At 47.2% G+C, this 23,398-nt stretch overlaps 1 protein-coding gene across 2 annotated transcripts in view; it reads left to right on the top strand.

Annotated features, from left to right (window-relative positions):
- Positions 1–23,398, top strand: part of CEP135 (centrosomal protein 135) — a 141,622-nt gene that overhangs the window by 5,527 nt on the left and 112,697 nt on the right. The window contains exons 1-4 of one of the 2 annotated variants that reach the window (XM_088478724.1): positions 18,498–18,552; positions 18,741–18,884; positions 20,162–20,352; positions 20,715–20,882. In XM_088478724.1, the coding sequence (XP_088334850.1) occupies positions 18,772–18,884; positions 20,162–20,352; positions 20,715–20,882 (472 nt within the window). In that variant the 5' untranslated portion in view covers positions 18,498–18,552; positions 18,741–18,771. Of the gene's footprint in view, positions 1–18,497; positions 18,553–18,740; positions 18,885–20,161; positions 20,353–20,714; positions 20,883–23,398 lie in introns of those variants that run through there. The other variant, XM_088478723.1, reaches the window with a different exon arrangement.

Below are 23,398 nucleotides of genomic sequence, written 5' to 3'. Positions count from 1 at the left end.
CATGGACGGTCACTACTGACGTCCATGCTGTCTTCCCTACACCCCGCCAGTACCAGAACACCGGTACTGATCCGGGGATGCTGGTAAGCATCTGGGGTCACAGCTAGCGGTTACCCCAGATGTTTTGGACCATGGCCGGATTCAAGGGGGGCAGCAGGTAAGCAGCGGGGTCCTGCGGCGGGTCCCTGCTGAAACATGGTCCTGAGTCCCCAGGCAGGGGGCTCCCTGGGGACTGGCTGCAGCATGGAGCGAGGTAACAAACCTGCGCTTCCACTACCCCCCTTGGACAGCGGACCGCAGCTGAGCGGTAGCGCTGCGGCGTCCCAGGGGTTAATTGCATGCCAGGGGAGCGCACCTTCCATGTATACAGCCGGCGCCTCCCCCGCTGCACACAGCCCTCTCTGCACTGCCGATTGGCCCTGTGGCAGCGCTCCTCCCCCAGGTCGGCCTCCTCTCTGCTCCTCGGTGACTATCTTTATGGAAGCATGGTGAACGCTGCTGATCGGTGGCATCGTGGTCTGGGTCCCCCGGCATACCTGTCCTCCGTTGGAACAGGTCTGTGTATGCAGCACTGTGTCCTACCAGGCCCTGTGTCTGCGTAGTTGAGGATCAGCGCTGATAGTGCAGGGATTGATTTCTTTGCATTGTATGTGTCTGCTGCTAGCGTCTGCTGCCTGTACTTTCACTTTCTACTGTCAGCTTTTTCACTGTCCCTGCTCTGCTGCTAAATCCCTTGCGGTGCGGTGATTGCATGGCGGTTCTCCCACTATACTAACGAGTATCAGTGAGAGGGGTCACATACTTGCCATCATGTCTGAGAGTGATTTTCCTCTCCAGCTTCTGTGACTACGTGCAAGGTACCTACAGAGGAGGGGGAGGGTAGCGCGGAGGGGCTATGTCGGCAGTGTTTTTTTATTGGCTCGACCAATTACTGTCACGGCTCCGGTACAGGAACCGCCCTGGGCTTGTTTCGCCAAAGCGCTTACAACCCTAGTGGGCCAGTTAGCTCCGCAACCTGCGTTCTCTCAGATGGGATTGTCCCAGCAGTCAGTGGTGTCGTCACCCATGCAGGGGTTCCCGAGACAACTGATGGTACCCCACAGTCTCCCTATTTCCCCTTCTCAGGTCTCTCAGGAGCCTGCGTGGGTTAATTCGCTGACAAGCTCTGTACAACATTTGTCGGACGTGTTACAAGGGGAGTCTGTGTTGCGGCCTCACAAGCGGTCGGTGGTGTCTCTGTCTGCTCCTTATGAGGATGACGACGGGACGTCCGATGATGGGGAGATTCTGGATCTTTCTGACTAAGAACCTCTCTGTACTAAAGAGTCGGACGCTAAGTCTAAGGTTTATATTCCTGGCCTTATTCGGGCAGTCCGCACGGCTTTAGTTATTGAGGATGATGATCCTCCGGTGTCAAAGTCCAAATATGCCTTTTTCAAGGATATTAAGGGTGACGCCACAGTGTTTCCTCTTTCGGGTCAGTTAGTAGACCATTTAGAGGAGGCGTGGAAACATCCTGGCAAATGGTATCAGCCTCAAAGACGTTTAGCGGTGGCTCATCCGTTTGCGGACAATTATTTCTCTAAGTGGGAATCCCCTCAGGAGGATTCTCCTGTGACACGCCTAGTTCGAAGTGCCACATTGCCCATGCCCTCCATGTCCTCCTTGAAGGATGCTACGGACCGTAAGGTGGAGACCTGCCTGAAGTCCATTTATTCCCTTGCGGGGGGGGGGGGGGGGCATCCAGACCGGCTATGGCCGTATGTTGGGTAGCCAGAGCTATGGAGCGCTCGGCCGATAGTTTGGAGGCGTCTTTGGATTTCGACTGTTCGGCTGAACAGTCCGAGTTGATAGGCAATCTCCGGGATTCGGCCACTTACATCAATGAAGCGGCCTTGGATATTAGTACCCTCACTTCTCGCATTTCTGTGGCTGCTCGTCGCACCTTATGGTTGCGATCCTGGAAGACGGGCGCTGATTCCAAAAAGAGATTGGAAGCTTTGCCATTTAATGGAGAAGTCCTCTTTGGTCCGGGTCTGGACAAAATTGTGGCCACGCTGTCTTTGTGACGGGGGAAAAGATCTCTGCCTTGCAGTTGAGGGTGCGCAGTTGTCTGCAGAGTCGCCGTGTGTCTCTACACTCGGCGATGAGGTTACTGGGCTCCATGGTGTCTGTACTCAACATGGTGGAATATGCCCAGTTTCACTCCAGACCTCTACAGCAATTGATCCTGTCCAAATGGAATGGACTGCCTCAGAGTCTAAAATCCCAGACGATGCTGCTCACTCCGGAGGTTCACCTGCCCCTTACCTGGTGGTTGCAGACGACCCATCTCAACAAGGGTCGTCCGTTTTGGGTGGAGAACTGGGTCCTATTGACAACGGACGCCAGCCTGCGGGGCTGGGGAGCGGTCACGGGTCCACACTTGTTCCAGGGAAGATGGACTCAGGCGGAAACGGAGCTTCCAATAAACATCTTGGAACTCCGCGCCGTTTTCATTGCTCTCCAGCAGGCACAGCGGGTTCTTCAAGGTCACCCCGTGCAGGTCCAGTCGGACAACGCTATCACCGTGGCCTACATAAATCGACAAGGAGGAACCCGAAGTCGGGCGGCTCTCGTAGAGGTGTCCCGCATTCTGTTCTGGGCGGAGCACAATCTCCCGGCCATATCAGCAGTATTTATCCCGGGAGCTCTCAACTGGGAGGCGGACTTTCTCAGTCGTCAGGACGTTCATCCGGGGGAGTGGTCCCTGCACCAGGACGTCTTTCAACTTCTGGTGGACAGATGGGGTCTTCCAGAGATCGACCTCATGGCACAACAACAAGTTGCCGGTGTACGGGTCTCGCACAAGAGACGAAAAGGTGTCTCTGGTGGATGCTCTGGCTGTCCAGTGGACGTTCCGGGTTGCTTATGTATTTCTTCCGTTTTCCCTTCTTCCTCGGGTAATCCGGAAATTCAAACGGGAAGGAGGAACGCTCCTGTTGATAGCTCCCGCGTGGCCCAGTAGGCACTGGCCCTTCAGGGTCTGTCTGTGGACAGTCCTATGCGGTTGCCGCTGCGACCTGACCTACTGTCTCAGGGTCCTTGTCTTCACCCGGACCTGACTCGGCTGTCTTTGACAGCGTGGCTGTTGAGACGGCCATGTTAAGGTCCAGGGGGTTTTCCAGCTCTGTAGTACGAACTATGCTAAGAGCTCGGAAGCCTTCTTCTGCAAGAATATACCATCGTGTGTGGCATACGTTCTTCCAGTGGTGTTGACTGAGAGGTTATGCACCTCGGGAGTTCTGTCTGTCTAGAGCAGTGATTCCCAACCTCTGTCCTCAAGGCACACTAACAGTCCTGGTTTTGGTGATATCCATGCTAAAGCACAGATGGTTTAATCAAAATAACTGAGGTACTAATTAAGTTGCCTGTGCTTAAGTATGGCTATCCTTAAAACCTGGACTGTTAGTGTGCCTTGAGGACCGTGGTTGGGAATCCCTGGTCTAGAGTGTTGGCTTTCCTACAGGCAGGACTAGACCATGGGCTTCACCTTGCTTCTCTGAAGGTGCAGGTGTCTGCCCTGTCTGTCTGGTTCCATTGTAGGATTGCTACAATCCCTGATGTGCGCACCTTTATGCAAGGTGTTCTTCGAATTCAGCCGCCTTTTGTTCCACCTGTGGCGCCTTGGGATTTAGCTGTGGTCCTGAGGGCTCTCCAGGGACCGCCGTTTGAACCACTGGGCTCAGTGGACCTTAAATGGCTGACAGCTAAAACAATTTTCCTTCTGGCCATCGCTTCGGCTAGACGTGTTTCTGACTTAGGTACTCTATCCTGTAGACCCCTTTCCTGATTGTTCATGGGAACAGGGCAGTGCTGCGCACTCGTCCTGAGTTTCTTCCCAAAGTTGTTTCACGTTTCCATATCAACGAGGAAATCGTTGTGCCGGCTTTAACTCACCCGACCTTTCAGTGGGTGAGGCCACTTTGGACGTTGTGCGGGCCTTAAGGATTTATGTTGACCGCACTTCCTCGTTTCGGAATTCGGACGCCTTGTTTGTCCTCTATGGCTTCTGTAAAAAGGGTTGGCCTGCTTCAAAGCAAACTTTGGCAGGTTGGATTCGTATGGCAATTTCAGAAGTTTATCTTCATGAAGGCCTTCCGGTTCCATCCTCTGTGAGGGCTCATTCTACTAGGTCTGTGGGTCCTTCGTGGGCAGCTCGACGTGGTGCCTATGCAGTCCAGATCTGCAAGGCTGCCACGTGGTCCTCTGTCCATACCTTTTGTGAGGTATTACGCGTTTGACACCTTTGCCTCTCAGGATGTTTTCTTCGGGCGGCGGATTCTCCTTTCAGCACAGGAGCGTCCCCACCCTTGAAGGATACTGCTTTGGGACATGCCCAAGGTATCCTGTGGATACTCTATGGACCCTGATGTAGAAAATATGAGATATGGTAAGAACTTACCCTTGTTATCTCTCTTTCTACGAAGTCCATAGGGTTCCACAGGACTCCCGCCCTGTCGCACCTGTGCTGCAGATGGGCTTTACTCTGGTCACCGGTTTTTCCGTCTCCCTCTGGTGAGAATGTGATTCTTGTGTGTGTGTGTGTGTGTGTGTCCAGATCTTTTTTTCTCTCCCTTCCTTCTCCTCCTCCGGCCTATAGCTTGGTACGTAACTGAGATGCCTTGGCTCGGGGGCGGGGTATAGGAGGGGGACCCTAGTGCATCCTGGGAGGCTGAAAAGCTTAACTCTATGGTGCCCGATGCCTGACGTCATCACCTATACCCCAAGGCATCCTGTGGAACCCTATGGACTTCGTAGAAATAGAGATAACAAAGGTAAGTTCTTACCATATCTCATATGCTATGAGAAATCTCATAGCATAGACAACAGAGCAAGGGAAATACAATATACTGTATTTTTATCAAGCTCTCACGTATTTCCTAGATGTTTATTTGGATCGCGCTGAACCGAAAAAAAAAGTGCTACCCAGGGACCCCGCACTTTAAAAAATTGGCCTGACCTTTTCTGGGTCCCATATACATTATGCTTTTCTGTACATCTAACAACTGCGCAACTACAGCCTATTGGAGCATACACATGGTCAGATTTTTATTTTGAACGATATCGTTTGAACGATTTTTTTATTTGAACCATTTTGCTAACTATTTACGATTTGAACGATATTTGACAAATCTGACTGGAAACATGTCAGATAACGTTCTATAACAAACGCTCATCGTTCATGCTTGTACACATGAACGATTTTTTTCATCAGATTTGAACGATTTTTAAAATCGTTTTCGTTCAAATCTGATGAAAAATCTGACCGTGTGTATGCACCATATGAAGCATGTACTGCAGCTGATGACATTGGCCCAGATAGGAAAAAAAAACATACACATTGGCCCCCACATGCAGAAAAATACACACATTGGACCCCACATGCAGCAAAATACACACATTGGCCCCGATAGGATGATAAAAATAAAATAAGACAATTTGGTTCCCACAGGAAAAAATAAAAAACAATTGCCTTTAACAGGGAAAAAACCCCCACCAAACATCAGCTACATGATGTCATGTCACACGCATCATCATCTCTGGGTTCAGACTGCGCCTGAGCCACGTGGAATAGTCCAGCGCTGCCAGACTTACATGATGCAGCACAGTGGATAGACAATTAAAGCTCCCCAATCAGAGATACAGATAGGGGGAAGCGGGCAGATGCTCACAAAGGCTGGGTGGGCAGAGACATATAAGGGGAGGGTGGGAAGGGGGCATGCAGAAGCACACTGTGGGTGGGTGGACGCACAGGGGGGGTTGGGGCAGAGGCACACATTGGGGGTTGGGGCAGAGGGAGTTACAAGTAAATATATAAAAAAAAAATGTAAGCATTAACAGACATACCTGGTGGTGAGAATGGGGGTGGGGAAGTCAAAGAAATAATTTTATATACTACCAGCTGCAGGGAGTGTGTTGGGGGCAGCTCCATATATTCATCAGGGCTCGGCAGTAACATCAGATTGGCTGCCTGTCATTATAGTGCGCCGGCTGCAGGGAGCTCTCAGTTGACTCTGCAGTACTTTATAAATCAGTGTGGTGAGCAGTCTCGGGACCTTCCCTGCTCACCACACTTAGCTCCGCACAGCCGCCGCACTGAAATGACAGACAGCCAACCTGATTCACAGGCTGCCTGTCACACAATGCTGCCAGGCTGGCGAGTATGGTCGGGTATATTATTTATGTAAAGCAACCAGTCACTACAAGCACTTAGGTCACACATACATATGAGTGGGCTTGTGGAATAGTCCTGATATAATCCTAAAACAGATAGTCATGGGTGCCCTCCCTATAATGTCAACTACAGATATTGGCGGTGACCATCATACTGATTTTCCCCCCATGGGTGTCAGCACTCACACTCACCACAGGCAGGGGTGAGGGACCCCACATCTAGTAGACAGGCAGGGGTGAGGGACCCCACATCTAGTAGACAGGCAGGGGTGAGGGACCCCACATCTAGTAGACAGGCAGGGGTGAGGGTCCCCACATACAATACAGTACACACATAGGGCGCCCCCTCCCACCTGTACCGGACTGTATATGTGCTCTGGGCCAGTCTTTCACCTCCGCCTATTGACTCCACTGGATGAGGAGGTCACCAACCAGGGGTCCAGGATGTATATGCAGCGCACACAGCGCGACACCCGCATGGAGGCCTGCAGAGCCAGATTATCATGCAGCTGCAGCTCCTTCTGGAACTGGTGTACCAAGCTCCCCGCAGGGGTGTATGTACCGGACCTGCGCTGCTGTGAACCGGGCGGTGTACCAAGTATCTGGGATCCATGCTGTGTATGTTCCGGTCGTTGCACCTGACAGTTGTCGGGTACCACTCCTTCCCCCGGTACAGATACCAGTGGAGTTCCCACTCAGGCCGCTTACACATCCTGATGGCCCTGGGTGCGGGTCCCGGCAGCAGCTCTGTGCTCACTACTGTACTGTACAGTAGTGAGTGCTGTGCTGCTGCCGGGACCCGCACCCAGGGCCATCAGGATGTGTGCCACCCGACAATTCCGGGCGTTGCACCTGGCAGCATACACAGCATGGATCCCCGGTGCACAACATACACCTGACACTGTCTTAATTCCGGGTGCAGGGCGCCGGGTCACCGTGACGCATATGTAGTAGTGCCGCTGGCTGGCCTGACTCCGCCCTCTATTTTTATCATAGCCTGCAGCTGGCCAGTCTCTTCGATCCCTTAATGAGGAGACGGGATTGGTTGCAGCGGAGCGTGTTCCCTGGACCCGCCCATTCTAGAAAAGTGTGTCCTTGGTCCTTAATACTGGGTAAAATACGCGCTGTAGCGCGTATTTGCGAACACTGACAAATGCGCTGATGTCTCCACAGTCGCCGGGTGTCTCCACTCAGCAATGCAGGTTCTGGGATCCAAGGTGTCAACCTTCGACATGGTGGAGTATGCTCCGTTCCACTCCAGGACTTTGCAAAGGCTGATCCTCTCCAGGTGGAACGGGTTACCCCATCAAAGCGAAGACCATGGTACTCTCTCCGGAGGTGCGTCTGTCCCTCTCTTGGTGGCTACAGACCTCTCATCTAACCAATGGTCGCTCCTTTTGGATCCCGGACTGGGTAATCCTAACAACGGACGCCAGTCTCCGGGGTTGGGGTGTAGTGACCGGTCCACACTCCTTTCAGGGCCGCTGGTCATCGGTCGATCAACCCTGCCAATTAACATATTGGAACTTCTAGCTGTCTACAGGCCCCTCATACTGGCCCAGAACATACTTCACGGAAAACCTGTCCAGGTACAGTCCGACAATGCCACAACAGTGGCTTACGTCAACAATCAAGGAGGCACTCGAAGTCTGGCAGCAATGACAGAAGTGTCATGTATTCTGACAAGGGCCGAGGGTCACCTCCCGTCCATCTCTGCAGTGTTCATTCCGGGAGTTCTCAATTGGGAAGCAGACTTTATCAGTCGTCATGACATGCATCCCTGGGAATGGTCTCTTCACCAAGAGGTTTTTCGACTCATAGTGAGCAGATGGGGCCTCCCAAAGGGGGACCTCATGGCCTCCTGACACAATCACAAACTGCCCATTCTGTCACATGGAATGGCCCAAAAGCATCCAGGGGACGTCTTTCTACTAGAGATGCCTCCTGTGGTTTTTTTTTTTGTCTTTTTATTGAAGTTTCACCTTTTTATAAACATAGAGGAAACAATCTTCAATGCACAAGCATAAAGGGTAAGAAAAATATTCATGACAAATAAATAAGAGCAGTAAATTTTCATTGTATCAGAATGACATAAGAAGGTCTGAAAGCGATAAGCCGCAAGAGAAAGGTCTGTTTACCTTTTCTAGGCACACTGACAAAAGAGAAAAAATATATGGTCCTTAATTACAAATGGTGAAGAAGGAAAAAAAAAAAAAAGAAGTACGAACTAACAGGGAAATTAAGACTGTGACACATGAGGAGAGGATAAGGTGGGTAGCAAGGAAAACTAGAAGAAAAGAAATGCAACATATTCAAATAAACAAATTAACCAATGGAAAAATAAGAGTTATGGTAGACTTAACATGGTGTTGGAGAGATCCAGGCACCAAACAGTTAAAGCTTTCAGCTCCCAGGATGCCTCGGGTCCTCCTCCATATATGCCACAGGCCTTCAGTTTTGTAAACAAGCCTCAAGGCAGGAGAAGGAAGAACAATTGTACACCAGAAGCACTCTCTCACAAGATGAGCGAATTTCTTGACCGAAAGGAAAAAATACGCAATGCAGCCAGTTGTGTCAGGATGGGTGCCCTGTGGACCCTATGAACCTCAAAGAAAAATAGTTATCAATGGTAAGTCTACCATAACTCCTACTTTTCTTCTTCAGAGTCCATAGGGATCCACAGGGATACCATGGGGATGTCCTAAAGCAGTACTTTTAATGGTGGGGATGCTTCTGCGATGCGAGGAGAATCCGGCGCCCAAATGAAGCATCCTGAGAGGCGAAGGTATCAAGGGCCTAGAACCTTAGAAAGGTCTCGACAGAAGATCACATATTCGCCTTACACAGCTGAACAGCTGAGGCTCCACGGCGAACTGCACGAGGGACCCACAGACAGAGTAGTATGAGCATTAACAGAAGCCGGAACAGACAGGCCAACCTGCGCGTAAGCCTCTGAGATAGTCAGTCATACGAAGCCATCTAGCCAATGTTTGCTTATTGGCTGGCCATCCCTTCTTGTGAAATCCATAGGGTGGGGGACACTCCTGAGCAGAAAGGAGAACTCTTTGCCCAAAGGAAGCATCCTTGGAGGCAAAATTAGCAAAGGTGTAGAAGCTAAGAGAAGTGTGGACAGAAGACCACGTGGCTACCTTGCACAATTGTTCAGCAGAGGCACCACGACTAAATGCCCACGATGAAGCTACAGACTGAATAGAATGTGCTGTCACCGTGTTTGGGACAGGGAGATTAGTCTTTGTGTACACCTGAGAGATGTCACAACCGGGCACTAGGAATACCTCTGTTGGGTTCCAGACTATAGACAGACAGTAATTAGTAAGACAATGACTAGATAGACACCAGATTTTAGACAGTTAATAGTTAGACAAGGATAAAAGTTCGACACAGACAAAAGTTAGACATGTAAAAAGTTTGACAGGTTCAAAAGATCGACATGAAAAAGATCGACACAATTTTTTTTTTTGGTTAGGGTTAGGCACTTACCCCCACGGTTAGGGTTAGGCACTTAACCAGACGGGTTAGGGTTAGGCAGCAGGAGGGAGTGTTAGCGTGAAGATTAGGGCTAAAAAAAGAAAATAATTATCGACCTTTTGTACCTGTCGACCTTTAATGTGTCTGACTTTTGTTTGTCGAACTTTTATCCTTGTCTAACTATTTACTGTCTAACATCTGGTGTCTATCTAGACATTGTCTAACTAATTACTGTCTATCTCTTATACCACACCCACCTCTGCTGAGGTCAAGACCCGGGGGGGGGGGGGTGTTAGGATAGCCGTGAAGCAATGACAGGGGTGACAGACGAAGACTTCTAATTGCGGCCAAACCCAGGTTTGGCTAGACCTGCCCAGAGGCGTGGAGTCTAACTCACTGGTTTTCTCCAGTGATGCCTCCAGTTGGTGCAGCGAAAACCAAATCCCAAGTGAGCAGGTTGCGGCCCTCTGGACAGGTACCTAGGAGTGACAGAAGACTCCTACAAATATAACGAGAAAATCACTAACCTTGGGAACACTAGAAATAACACAGGGAGACTGGGGCTGGATTAACACTACAAAGGAACTGAAATAAAGAGGCACTAGAAGCACTGGGAGAGGATGATCCAGAGGTAGGCTAGCTAAGGAAAACACAGGGAATAACCTCAGAGTTGCACTTGAGACACATTGGAGCTCTTGACACAAACTGGTAAAGGTACACGGGGGTGAGTACGCTGGAATACACTTGAGATGCACGGGAGGAGCAGGGATGAACTTGTTCTGTGATCCGGGTATTGAGTACACAAAGATACACTGGGGGTGCAGAGACAAACTTGTACAGAGGTCCGGGTAATGAGTACACAAAGATGCATTGGGGACATACTGGAGGTGCAGATATGAACTTGTACTGAGACACAGGAACTGAGTACACAAAGTTGCTACTTGAGACGCATCGGACATGCGGACACATACTGGTACAGGAACACAGGTAGTGAGTACACGGAGGTCACAGAAGACAATATGAAGCCAGGAACACTGAGAAAAGTAATACAGCCTCTGGAACATAAGAAGGTTGTCACAGGGAAACAGTGACATAAAGTCATACAGTGATGTTGATCAGGCAACTTCCTGTTGCAGGAGTGAGACCTAAAAACCCCTAGGCATTTGGTTATTGGATCGTGAGATCAATTGATAGACCACAGGACTGCCATTGGAGGAGACTGATCAGGTGAGATGGACCAACATGGCTGCGCCCATGCCCAGCACCCCGGGAACCAGGACACACGCACAGAAGCCCTAGCAGACCCCGGGGAGACTACTCAGCCACCTTTCACCTCCACTCCCAGCGACTGAACACCTAAACCCAAGGACGCCGGCGCGGAGGTGAGTAGCAGCTGATCCCAGGCCGCATCCAGACAAAAGATGGTGATACGTAACCAACGAGCCAGGGTCTGCTTGTTAGCTGGTCATCCTCATTTGTGAAAACCATATAATACGTGTTATGATATCCAATGCCTACTCCATGTGAAAAATCTAGAACCAGGCTAGCGAGATCTTCTGCCAATAACATCCGCCAGTTGTTCCCTTAGAACTGGGATACGTTCACAGTTACTTGCAGGTCGAGGTAGTAGCAGTTCACTTGGAGGAGCAAAAGGATACAATGGTGAGAGCAGTAGTTGGAATGGAGACTAAATCGTGGATAGTAGATATGAGAATAGAACCAGAGCAGAAAGTGGTACTCTATAAATGCGGCAAGAAGCTGGTTCAGGATGCTGTTGGTAGTAAATGTGGTATGGTTATAAGAATAGAAAAGGCGGCTTGAGGCCCGAACTGAAGAGTCAAATAATTGATTTGGCTTTGAGAGCCGTTGTTGTGGCTTGGAGCCCGTGCTGAGGAGTGGAAGATATTTGAGTTGGCTTTGAGAGCCGATGGTGCGGCTTGGAGCCGATGCTGAATAGTTTGACAATTGATTTGGTTTGGAGAGCCGATGTTGTGGCTTGAGCACTGAACTAGATACAATGTCCTGATGAACTCAAATCTGTGTACTATTCGAGTTTGTGTATAAATTAGCATCCAAAGTCCTGATGGACAATACATAAATTTGAGTACAAATTAGCGTCCACTGACCTGCCGAGAAATGCGATTCGGCTTGGAGGGCCGTCACTGCCAGTAGAGCTAGGAAGCTGCTGGTGGAATAACAAAGTTGATGGTGCGGCTAGGGAGCCATAGGGGGAGGCCACAAGAGCCGGAGACAAAACCAAGGAGACTGAGATCCTTCCAGCAGAGTCGACAAGATACTGCTCGCGCCGCTGAGCCTAAAGAACCCACAGGAACGTGTGTACAAATAGACGGACGGACTAATCAAGCTGCACTGAGGATAATGTATCGCTTCCTGAGGCATGCCAATCGCCTAGCAACAGAAGAAACTGGAGTAACCCCGTCCTGACTGGTTAATCTGCTTGAAGGAGACAAGTCATGACCGCGACTTGTAACCGTTTTAACGCTCCACATATATACAGAGAGCATGAACTACATCCAGGGAGGCTTCACCTACAGAGAGGTATGGATCCTGAACAGCTGGAACTACAATTTCTTCATTTACATGAAAATGGGACACTACCTTAGGAAGGTAACCCTCCCTTGTACGAAGAATCGTTCTATCCTGGTGAAAAATCAAAAATTGGGAGCGACAAAGCGCTGCCAAATCAGAGACTCAGCGTGCAGATAGCACGGAGAAAGTGTCTTCACTGTCAACCATTTCAAGTCTACAGAGTCCAGAGGTTCAAATGGGGGAGCTTGTAGCCCCTTAAGGACCAAACACAGATCACATGGTGCTACCAGTGGGACAAAAGGAGGCTGAACTTGCAGAACTCCCTGGAAAAAAAAATTGTAACATCTGGTAATGAAGCAATCTTTCACTGGAACCAGACTGACAATGCAGAAACCTGCATTCTGAGTGGACAGACGGAGACCAAAGTCTAAACCAGCCTGGAGAAAAGCCAGTGCCTGGGAAACCCTAAACGCCTTGGCGTCAAGGCTAGACTAGTTTAATCCGGATGCCAGCAGGTACCCTGCGGTAGCAGATCCTGCCATAGAGGAAGAGGTTATGGACTGTCTATGGATAGACTCTATATGTCTGTGAATCAATTATGTCTAGGCCAAGCCGGAGCCACTAGTATTACAGTTCCGCCTTCCTGCTTGAATTTCCTGAGGACTCTTTGGAGGAGGGAAATTGGAGGAAAGCGATACGCCAGCTTGAAGTCCCATCTTGCTGCCAGTGTGTCCACGAATGCTGCTGATGGGTCCCTGGACCAGTATTTGGGGACCTTGTAGTTGTGATGTGATGCCATGAGGTCTATGTCTGGTAGACCCCATATGTTCACCAAGAGCTGAAACACTCCCGGGTGGAGAGACCACTCCAGCGTGTATGTCCTGACAACTGCTTCCCAATTGAGGTGTTTTGGTATGAATATTGCAGATATGGCTGGAAGACGTTCTACCCAAATCAGAACCTTTGTCACTTTCTTCATGGCTGCATGACTTCTCGTGACTCCCTGATGATTGAGATGGGCCACTGTAGTTGCACTGTCGGACTGGACCGGCTTGCCTTGGAGCAGGTCCTGTGCCTGTGCCTAAAAGTGCTTTGTATAGTGCTCGCAGTTCCAGAATGTTTATTGGCAGATGACTTTCTTGATTTGTCCATCTTCCCTGAAAGGTGTGATGACCTGTCACTGCCCCCCATCCGCGAAGACTGACGTCCGTAGTGAGGAGCACCCAATTTGAAATCCGGAATAAGCGCCCTTTGTCCAGATCTTTTTTCATCCACCACGGGAGTGAGAAGGATCCTCTGGGACCTTATTAGCTGATACTGTCCGTTCCACCTGGAGAGAATCAATCTTTGCAGAGGCTTGGAATGGAACTGAGCATTCCCCACCAAGTCGAAGGTGGATATCATTGATCCCAGGACCTGCATCGCTGATAGAATGGATACCCTTTGCTTGCGTAGCAGATTGCGTACTTGCAATGATAGGGCCGCAATCTTGTCCTCTGGTAGAAACTCCCTTTGTACCTGAGAATCCAGATGTGCTCCCAGATGTATCATCTGCTGTGTTTGAGAAAGAGAAGATTTCTTCCAATTGATGATCCAGCCGTGCTTTTGTAGGCAGGCTATGGTCTATTGAAGATGGTTTTGTAAAATAACTGGAGTTTGTGCCAATATCAGAAGATCGTACAGATATGGTAGTATTCTGATTTCCCGATGCCTGAGAGAGGCCGTCATGACTGCCATTATCTCATTATCTTGGTAAATACCCGGGGGGCTGTTGATAGGCCAAAGGGCAGTGCCTGAAATTGGTAATGTTGTTTTAGGACAGCAAACCATAGAAATTGTTGGTGGGATGGCGTAATAAGAACATGCAGATATGCATCCTGAATGTCCAGGGAAACCATAAAATCCCCAGGCTCCATTGTCAAAATAATTGACCGGAGAGTTTCCGTACGGCACTTTGGTACATGGATAAACCCCTGTTGAGGGTATTTAGATTTTAGAATAGGGCGATGAGACCAATTTTGGTTTCTGAACCAAAAATAGATTGAAATAATAACCCTCTCCTGCAGCAGGGAGTAAATGGCCTCCTGAAGAGCCAAGCCCTTGGCCGCACCTGATGAAGGATCTGTGCAAAAAAACTTTTGGGGAGGACGCCTCTGGAAAGTGATGGCATATCCCTGAGAGACCATTTCTCACACCCAGGCATCTGTTTGATGTCCGTTATCCGCTAACTGAAGAAGTCTGCCTTCCACCCTGGGATCCACAAGGAGGAGGCCTGCCCCATCAAGCTGAGGGTTTATCTGGCTTAGAAGCTGGACATCTTGCCGGCCCAGACCTCTTAGTTTGTCGCCTGGATGTCCTGCAAAAACTAGACGGCTTGGAGGAAGATTGTTCCTTTGTTCGTCCCTGTGGACGAAAGGACCGAAAAAAGAAAAAAAAAAACTGCCTAGATTTTATTGTACCTGTAGATGGCAGACCTGCAGAGTTTGAGGCCGCCAGAGTAGCTATTATCTTAAGGTAAGGTTTCCAGAGCTGCCTTTTGATCCTGTATCAGCTTTTCAGGATCTTAACCAAAGGACCCTGTGCACCACCACTGAAGCTGCTAAAGCCTCTGATTCTTTAGACACTAAAATACCAGTATCTGCTGCATCTCATCCCAAATAGGAGGCCGCTTCCCGTATGTGGGAGATATATACATCATCTGGTACAGAGTCTTCCAATGCCTCCATCCATTCTTCAACAGCTTTGGCAACCAAGGCTCCAGCCATAGCTGGACGAGTAATAGCTCCCGATGCTGAAAATATTGTCTTTTAAAACATGCTTCAATTTTCCTATCTGTAGAATCCTTAAGAGAAGATGCTGACTGAATAGGCAACGTAGCATTTCTAACTAAGTGCGTCATGTGAGCATCCACGGTAGGAGGTACCTCCCACTTAGTACATTCAGAAGCTGGGAAAGGATACAACGATGTTAATATTTTATTCACATAAAACAGTTTATCCGGTTTACCCCATGCATCTTCCATAAGCTCAGTGAGCTGCTCGGATTTAGGAAACTCCGTTTTGGCCACCTTCCGGCGGTGATTAAACACTGGATCTTTCTTACTAGGGGCTGGTTCATCATCCTGCATATCTGGGATTGATTTAACCGCCTTCACCAAGGAAGGAACATCCACTGAGGACTGATGGTCCTCCTCTCCCGAGCTAGACGCTGGAGAAGAACCCTGTGCGTCATATGATTCCCCTGATGATGCGACTGAATCCATATGCTGAACAGACCGATTAAAAAGATAACTTTCGCTTAGGCGTCTTAGTAACTACCGTTCTGCTTGCAACAGCTGACTGAGATATACTCTGACTTGAGTGGGCATAAGCATCCATCCAGGAAGGATGTATAGGAGGTGCAAAAATAGCATGCTGTGGATATCCCATACAAGGAGGCAGTATGGGAGTAGCCATATGATCCACAAACTGCTTCATAACCTGAAACAAGGAGAACAGCCAAGATGGATCTTGTACAGGGACTGGTATACTGGACTGGGGAGGTGGTTCTTTGTAAAGGATGGTTTGTGTGCTGTCTGTTATACAGGGACCTCCCCCTCCTGATTCCCTTTTACTTTTTGACATATCAATTATAAAGTTATCAATGTAATGTGACAACCTTCGCAAATAAATGTGAAGTATAAAGAAAAACCCCACCCACCTGCAACAGAGTGAGAAGAAAAACTGTGATAGTTATATCTGAAAGTCAGATATAAAAGGCAGTATTAACACAGCAGCTAGCAAACAGTCCCATACAATACATATGCAAATTTAGTTGCACTGGGCTCTGAATCAACTACTCAAAACACAATGCTTGGTAGGATATAGAGCACTATATACCTGGCCCAAAGGCAAGGTATACAGGGAGACTGACCCAAAACCTCCTGTGACCAATCGCTACAGCAGCGCACTGTAAGCGTCTGATATACACAAGGTGGGTAGGAGGAGCGACCCAGACGTACAAAAACCTTTTTGAAGGGGCTGGGTCGGGGGAGGAGCTGCTGGGGGAGTGCCTACCTACCCTAAGCTGCGTCAAGGTCCGGGTACGCTGGCCTCGTGGCAGACGAAGTGTCTGTTGCCGATTTTCTGGCATCACACGATAAAGCCCTGGTGGTCTAGTGAGGACGTGGATTCTCCTGGACCTGACTGCAGTGGCTTCCGGAGCGTCTCAAGAAAGGACTGCCGCGCGTGACTCCCCGTAAGTGAGGAATTTCCTTACCTGACATTCCGTGCGTCCTGTTGCAGCGCAGGTCCCAGCATAGCTGCTAGCAAGCTCAGCCAAGACCCGCCAAAATAACCAGCCCTGTTACTGGTGTTGCTGCCCCGGCGGAGGTAAACTGAGTTGCAGTACATGCGTCTTAATTCAGACACTCAGTACTGCCAACCCAAAAAAATAGAAAACAAAATAAAACATAGAATATAAGAGCTTAGGAATGCCTGAGCAGTCCCCTGTTACAAAGGTGCGTCTTTATCCTGTCACACCAAATGAACAACTGATGGCCTGGGCGTGGGGTATATATGGAGGAGGACCCAAGGCATCCTGGGAGCTGAAAGATTTAATGGTTTGGTGTCTGGATCTCTCCATCCACATTACCCATGGTATCCCTGTGGATCCCTATGGACCCTGAAGAAGAAATAGTGGTGTAAAATCTGACAAAACACAAGTGAATTACATCAAACTTAATTCATCTAGAGTTTTTGATGTATATACCACTCAGTGGACTCAAATTGTCTGAGTATGTATAGCTGGTCATTAGGATCCATATGTTCAATGTAGGTGCCCCACTTTCTGTAGACATTTGTCACTTCTGTCTCTATATTAGGCAGGGAGGTACGTCTATCACAATAAATCGGCTGTAGTTTGACCTCATTAATAGATGGAGCAGATCTAGATGTCCAATGACTGAGAATCCTTTTTTTTTTTGCAAATGTCACAAGTGAGAATTGGGATGAGATTGATTTTGTCTGGACCTAATGGCCAATTAGAAAAATTCAAGCATAAACAATCCGGGGCAGGTGTAAAGCGAGGGTGACCGTCCTGCTGCTTTTACATCTTTCGCACAGCAGCAGCTGTGTGTACTGCGTCCAACTCTTAAGGTGCCTACACAATAAGCGATATTTTACACGATTTGCCCGATTCCGACTCATCGTGACAACAAATCGTGTAAAATATCACGATGCCGATACTCGTCCCCGCAGGTCGTACATTGCATCTTCAGATCTGCTGTGCTGTAGGGCAGATTTGACAATCTCGGTCACAATGCACTGGAATAGTTAGGAGGCACGATAGATCGTTTGTCACATTGGACAGTTTTTTTTTAACACCAAATCGTGCCCACAACTGCTGGGGAGCTGCTGGGAAGAGTTCAAGGGGAAATCAGACACAATGTCTGATCGTGAGCACATCGCCAAGTGTGTAGGCACCTTTAGTCCAGCCCAGAGATGGAGATATCTAGGTGTTCCTAAAACGGGTTAAGTACTAATAGTGAACCCAGTTGTCTGTATTACATTTCTATTCACCATCATTTGTCATTCATGTATACATAAGATTATGCATAACTCACCCATTATGTTTTGAATCCCTTTAGAAACACTATTTCTCTTCATTGGTGAGAACTTAGTACAGGTTGAGTATCCCATATCCAAAATGCTTGGGACCAGGGGTATTTTGGATATCGGAAAGTCCGTATTTTGGAATAATTGCATACCATATTGAAATGTCTTCGGAATAAGGCCCAAATCTAAACACAGAATGCATTTATGATTCATCTACACATTATACACACAGCCTGAAGGTAATTTTATAAGATACTTTCAATAATTTTGTGCATCAAAGTTTGTGTACATACATGAAATTCATTTGTTTCATATACACATTGTAAACACAGCCTATGTCATTTTATACTTTATTTTAAATAATTTGTGCCTTAAACAAAGTTTATGTACATTGAACCATCAAAAATCAAAGATTTCACTATCTCAGTCATGCTAAAAATATTCCGTATTTTGGAATATTTGGATATAGGAGACTCAACCTGTATTTACCTTTTTATATCTATATGTTTGCATAGAAATGTTGTTATTGTTTGAGGTGGGAGGAGTATTTGCATGTGGAAGTGAAAGCTGTGATGTTACAGGGCACTTCCTGTGTAAAGACTTGCCGTTTAGCATGTCCTCTGTCTACAAAGAGAAAGCATTATACAGATTTTCTGAAGGGTCTTGTGTAGGAGTGACTGGCATAAAAATGGTTTATCTTGTTGTAAATTAATTTGGTTTATTGCAGCACACACTATTTTTGTAATTATGGACTGTTAGTTTTGCTCTAAGATGTGTGAAAGCTGATTAATCTTGTACCAGCAACATGTTACATTTGACATCATGCAATAGTTACAATTTGTAATGACAAGACCTTATTAACCATGTGTTCTTGTTTGTATTCATGTACAGGCACTGAATCTAGATTCTAGAAGTTGCTACAATGAGTACTGCTGCAGAAAGAAAATTCATCAAACTGCGTAAACGCCTTGACCAGCTGGGCTACAAGCAGCCGCTGGGCATCGAGTCGTTGCCACTTGTTGAAAAACTGTTCAGGTATTTTGGAACTGGATAGGAGATGAAATGTGATGTAATCCTAGGTGGTATTAACTACACTATTTTTTTTCAGTTGCAGCAACTTGTGTTCTTTCATCATTTCCTGGCTTACCTCATATATTGTTACTGTACTGCCATACGAGCTAGCCTATGCTATATGAGCTACCATGCTGTACCTTGGGGTTCAGAGGGTGCTGGAGCAGAGTACAACTACACTACAGACTTCTGTACTCATGGAGTAAGGCATGGTTTTCTCCTGTGTAGAATTCTTTTACATTTTTTATTATTCACTACATTAGGGTGTAATTCCTGCACTGAGAGCGCGGGCTCCGGCGCTGATGGCAGCTGTTCTGCCTCTCATGCTCTCCATCAATAGACTCCCGGCAGTTTAGGTCACCAGGCCCACAAAGTGAGTTGGAACTGGGGACCTGTGGTTGGTAATAGCATCTGGCCATGCAGACCATGCTTAGGGAGTGAGGCAAGTGTATAATCAGCTGTCTGTCATCCCCCAAGCATGGCGGGGACAGGACTTGTAAGCGGTCCGCTTGGCGCAGTGGCTATATCCCTCTGTGAAGAGAAGAAGCGCATACTGAAAAGGTAACCGACATTAACATAACATGAGTGCTGCTCTTACACCTAAGGAAGGTGAGAGCTGTACACTTTTGCTGATTTTGAGTCAGAAGTTCAGTGCATAGCAACTGTTGAGAGTACCCTCCCCTAGGGGTAGCTTTAGAACGTCCCCCAAGGTACAACAGTGATCCCCAAAATGGATGAAAAAGAAAATAAGATTTTTATACTTCACATAAAATCTGTTTCTCTGAACCCATTTAGGAGGCACTGCGATCTCTCCCCGGTTTGTCTAATATTTTATTTGGTCTGGTTGTTTGATTGTGTAATGGTTTAAGTCCTTCTCATGGGTTTTGTTAGTGAGAAACTGAAGCCTTTCCAGGGAAGGGGAATAGATGGGGGGAGGAGTCGGGGACCAACAAATCTGTAGTGTATTTGCGGCCTGCCCTAGCGTCCTCTATACCCCATTTTACAGCAGTGTTCCCTAAATGGATTCAGAGAAACAGATTTTATGGTCTGTACAAAAATCCTATTGCCTTTTTTTTTTACCGCTTAAATTGTCATGGTGGCTCTAATGTTTGTGTAAATGTCTCATATCTTGAAGTCATTAAATCCTCTCAGCTACTTTTATTGACATTTATAGGTGAATTTTATTTTCATTATGTGGTGTTTCAACCGATGTCATGACATTCTGGTTTGTCTGCCTTCAGTGACCTGGTTCATACTACAGAAAGCCTACGCAATGCAAAGTTAAGTGCTGGCAAGCAGGAGAAGGAGAACAAGAATGTTGACTCCGTAATAGAGCCTTACAAAGCAGAAAATGCCAGGCTTGTCAGGGAAAACAATGACCTGCACTTGGAGCTGTTAAAGATCAAAGAAGAATCTGATCGTCACATTAAAGGTCAGACACCTTGCTTTAGTATTTGAGTAGTATTCACAGCAATGACTCTTAAGAACAATTATAATTTGTCTCTTAGCTTGGTGGGCCAGAATAATATGGGCAAGAATTTACATTAATCGAAAAGACTCATTTAAAAAACCTATTATTCTTGAACATATTTTCTTATAGTGCGTGTTTGGGGTTGACTTTGAATATTTGCGATTAGCTCATATGTTTTTTGTGTGTAGAAGTAGGTTGTGTAAAATTATGGATTTTATATTGAAATTTTGCATTTTTGGAGAAGTAACTGATATAATATTAATTATTATAATTAATAACTATTTAGAATAACCACAATAACACTTGCTTCATTTTTCCTGAAGACTTGAAAGCTTCTCTAAGAAAACTTGAACATCAAACTGCCGACCTGAAATTCTTAAATAACCAGTATGTCCATAAAATCCGGTCAATGGAAAAAGAAACCAAAGCAAAGACTGACAGAATTCAGCAACTTCAAGAGAAGAACCTGCAAGCTGTGGTACAAACTCCAGGTCAGTTCCTGCTCATGCACAATGTAGATTGGTCTGCTGTCCTTTTCTGCAAATGTAGTCGCCCTTCTTCTCAGTGTTGTGTACTATAGATGAGGTATTTTGGGGAACACATGAGCTATTGGTCCTGCAACTGGGAAGTTGAACATAGAGTTGAGGAAAGTAGGCCATACCCAAACTATGCTGGACGGTTTTAGCTTAGTGTCCTTTGGAAGTGGGACTTTTTTTTTAACATCTTCATTAAATTTAGTAATTGGTTAGTGTTCCATTCAGCAAGCATTAAAACCTATAGATTACATTTTATTTATAGGGCGCCACAAGTGCTTCGCAGCGGTGTACAGAGAGCAAAACAATAAGACAATACAGGTTAAAACAGTACAGTATAAATAGCACTACAAATTTCGACACAGCCACTGATGCAATTGAAAAGTACAGAATCACCTGAAACCTGTAGCTGTCAGATTGAATGCAAATGGTAGGTCTAGTTCGACTGAAAAAACAAAAACAGATGATTGGGGTCCAGGGGCAGACAGCCCAAGGAGGACGTGTAGCTGGTGTGCAAGAGAAGTAGTTGATGAGAACAGGAGGAAGAAGGCCCTGCTCATGGAGCTTACAGTCTAGAGGGACGGGGGAGACAAACGGAAGACATGAGGAGTGAGCCAGTGCAAGGGGAATTAAGAGGTGTAGACTATGTGGTGGCATGGTTAAGTGGTAGACGGATATGTTCTTATGAATAGGTGGGTTTTCAGCTCCCCTTTGAAGCAATGCAGGCTGGGGGACAGTCTGATGGAACGAGGGAGATCGTTCCAATGGTGGGGGCAGCTCGGGAGAAATCTTGAGTTCTGGAGTGAGATCTCTTTTAGTGCTGGATAAAATACTTTTTATGTGCCCTGAAAGGTTATGGGAAATGTGATGGTCAGGGCACTGTAGAGTGGTAAATATCTTCGGTAATATTTCAACTATTGCTCAAAGGATAATTGTTTATATGAACTGGCTTTTGCAAATGTAAGGTCATTGAGGTCAGGTAATCTGAATGTTTCATATTATTAGGGGTATTCAATATGGGTGCGATAAGTCAGTTTTTGCGTTAATATCGCACTTTTTAACATTTTTGCGTTAATATCACTGATTTTAGTTTTATACCGTATTCAATTTCAAAGACTTATCGCAGTTTTGAAAAGTCTTTGCTAAAAAACGGGGATAAGTTTTCACCATTGAATAGGTGTCGAAAAAAAGTGCAGAATTGGGGTTTAGGGGTGCAGGCTTAAAAAAAATAGCCTGCACCCTTCAGAATGACCCCTTGAAATGATCTGTGTCAAAAAAAAAAAAATCGGGACACCCCAAAAAAAGCACTTTGAATTTGGGGGCCAAAAAAAAAAATGTTGGGGAAAGTTAAAAAATAGCGAACTTGACTCTGGGGGGGTCCCCAAGTATGCCCCAGGTGTTTTTTTTCATTGCAGCTCCTTGCGCAAGTGGGTTTTTCACGATTTTTTCAAGTCTGTTTAGCAACTTTAAAATATGCTGACCCCCATTTTCAAGTACCCCAAATTTGCTGGGCATAGTTATTTTTCCCCAAAAAAACTCTAAATGCTCTTCTGCACCACTTTCTTCAAAGTCGCATTTATGCACTTGCCGCGGCTATTAGAAAGCCCGACTTCCTTCAGGAGTTAAAAATGGGGGTACCCATAGTGATCCCCCATGTCTAGACATCATTAGGGGGGTCCCTAGAATATTTCCCGAAAATTCCCGTTTTGTTAACCTTTTAAAAATTTAGAAAAAAAATGACATCCCCCCCCCCCCCCCCAAAAGCCAAACCAGCCCCAGGCTAGCCAGCCAGTGGTGGTTTCTAAAAATACGGGGAACAAAATGTGTAGGGTTCCACCGTATTTTAGAAACCAACACCAGGCTGCAGGGACTAGTGCTGGTTTTAAATATAGGGGGCAAAAACGACGTGGGGTACCCCCTATATTTAAGACCAGCACCAGACCCAACCGACCGACACACCAAGTCTGTCAGCGCAAGCCGGTGATCTCGGGGGAGTTTGGGACCCCCCCAAAAAAGGGTCCCCCCTCTCCCGAGCACCACAGGCTTACGCTGAAGCCTGGGGCTCATCCCCATACCCCTGGAGCGGTGGGTATGGGGGTATGGGGATGGGGCTGACTCACCCACGTGGGAACTGTCAGTTGCCGGAGCCTATCAGCGGCCGCGCTACAGTCAGCGCTGCCGCTGATTGGCTGATGGGACTGCAATACCCCATGAAGTCCCGGCAGCGGCCATTCGGGAGCTATGTGTATGTGTGACAACACACATACACATAGCTAGTAGTGTGGATCGGGTAACACGTTTTTTTGTTTTAAAACACCCATGGATTACTGCGGAGACCAGCGCAGGATGTAGGGGAGTATGAAATCTTCCTTGCAGGGCCAAGTTGTAAGGATCTACTGGACAAGGGGACAGAAACTTCTGGTATAGGTAAGTATGTGTGAATGGGTAGGTGTATGTAATAAACTTATACTGGG

This window comes from Taudactylus pleione, unplaced genomic scaffold (genome assembly GCF_031769625.1).
Source record: "Taudactylus pleione unplaced genomic scaffold, aTauple2 ptg000218l, whole genome shotgun sequence".
NCBI classification, from domain to species: domain Eukaryota; kingdom Metazoa; phylum Chordata; class Amphibia; order Anura; family Myobatrachidae; genus Taudactylus; species Taudactylus pleione.
This window is presented reverse-complemented; position numbering and strand designations above follow the sequence as displayed.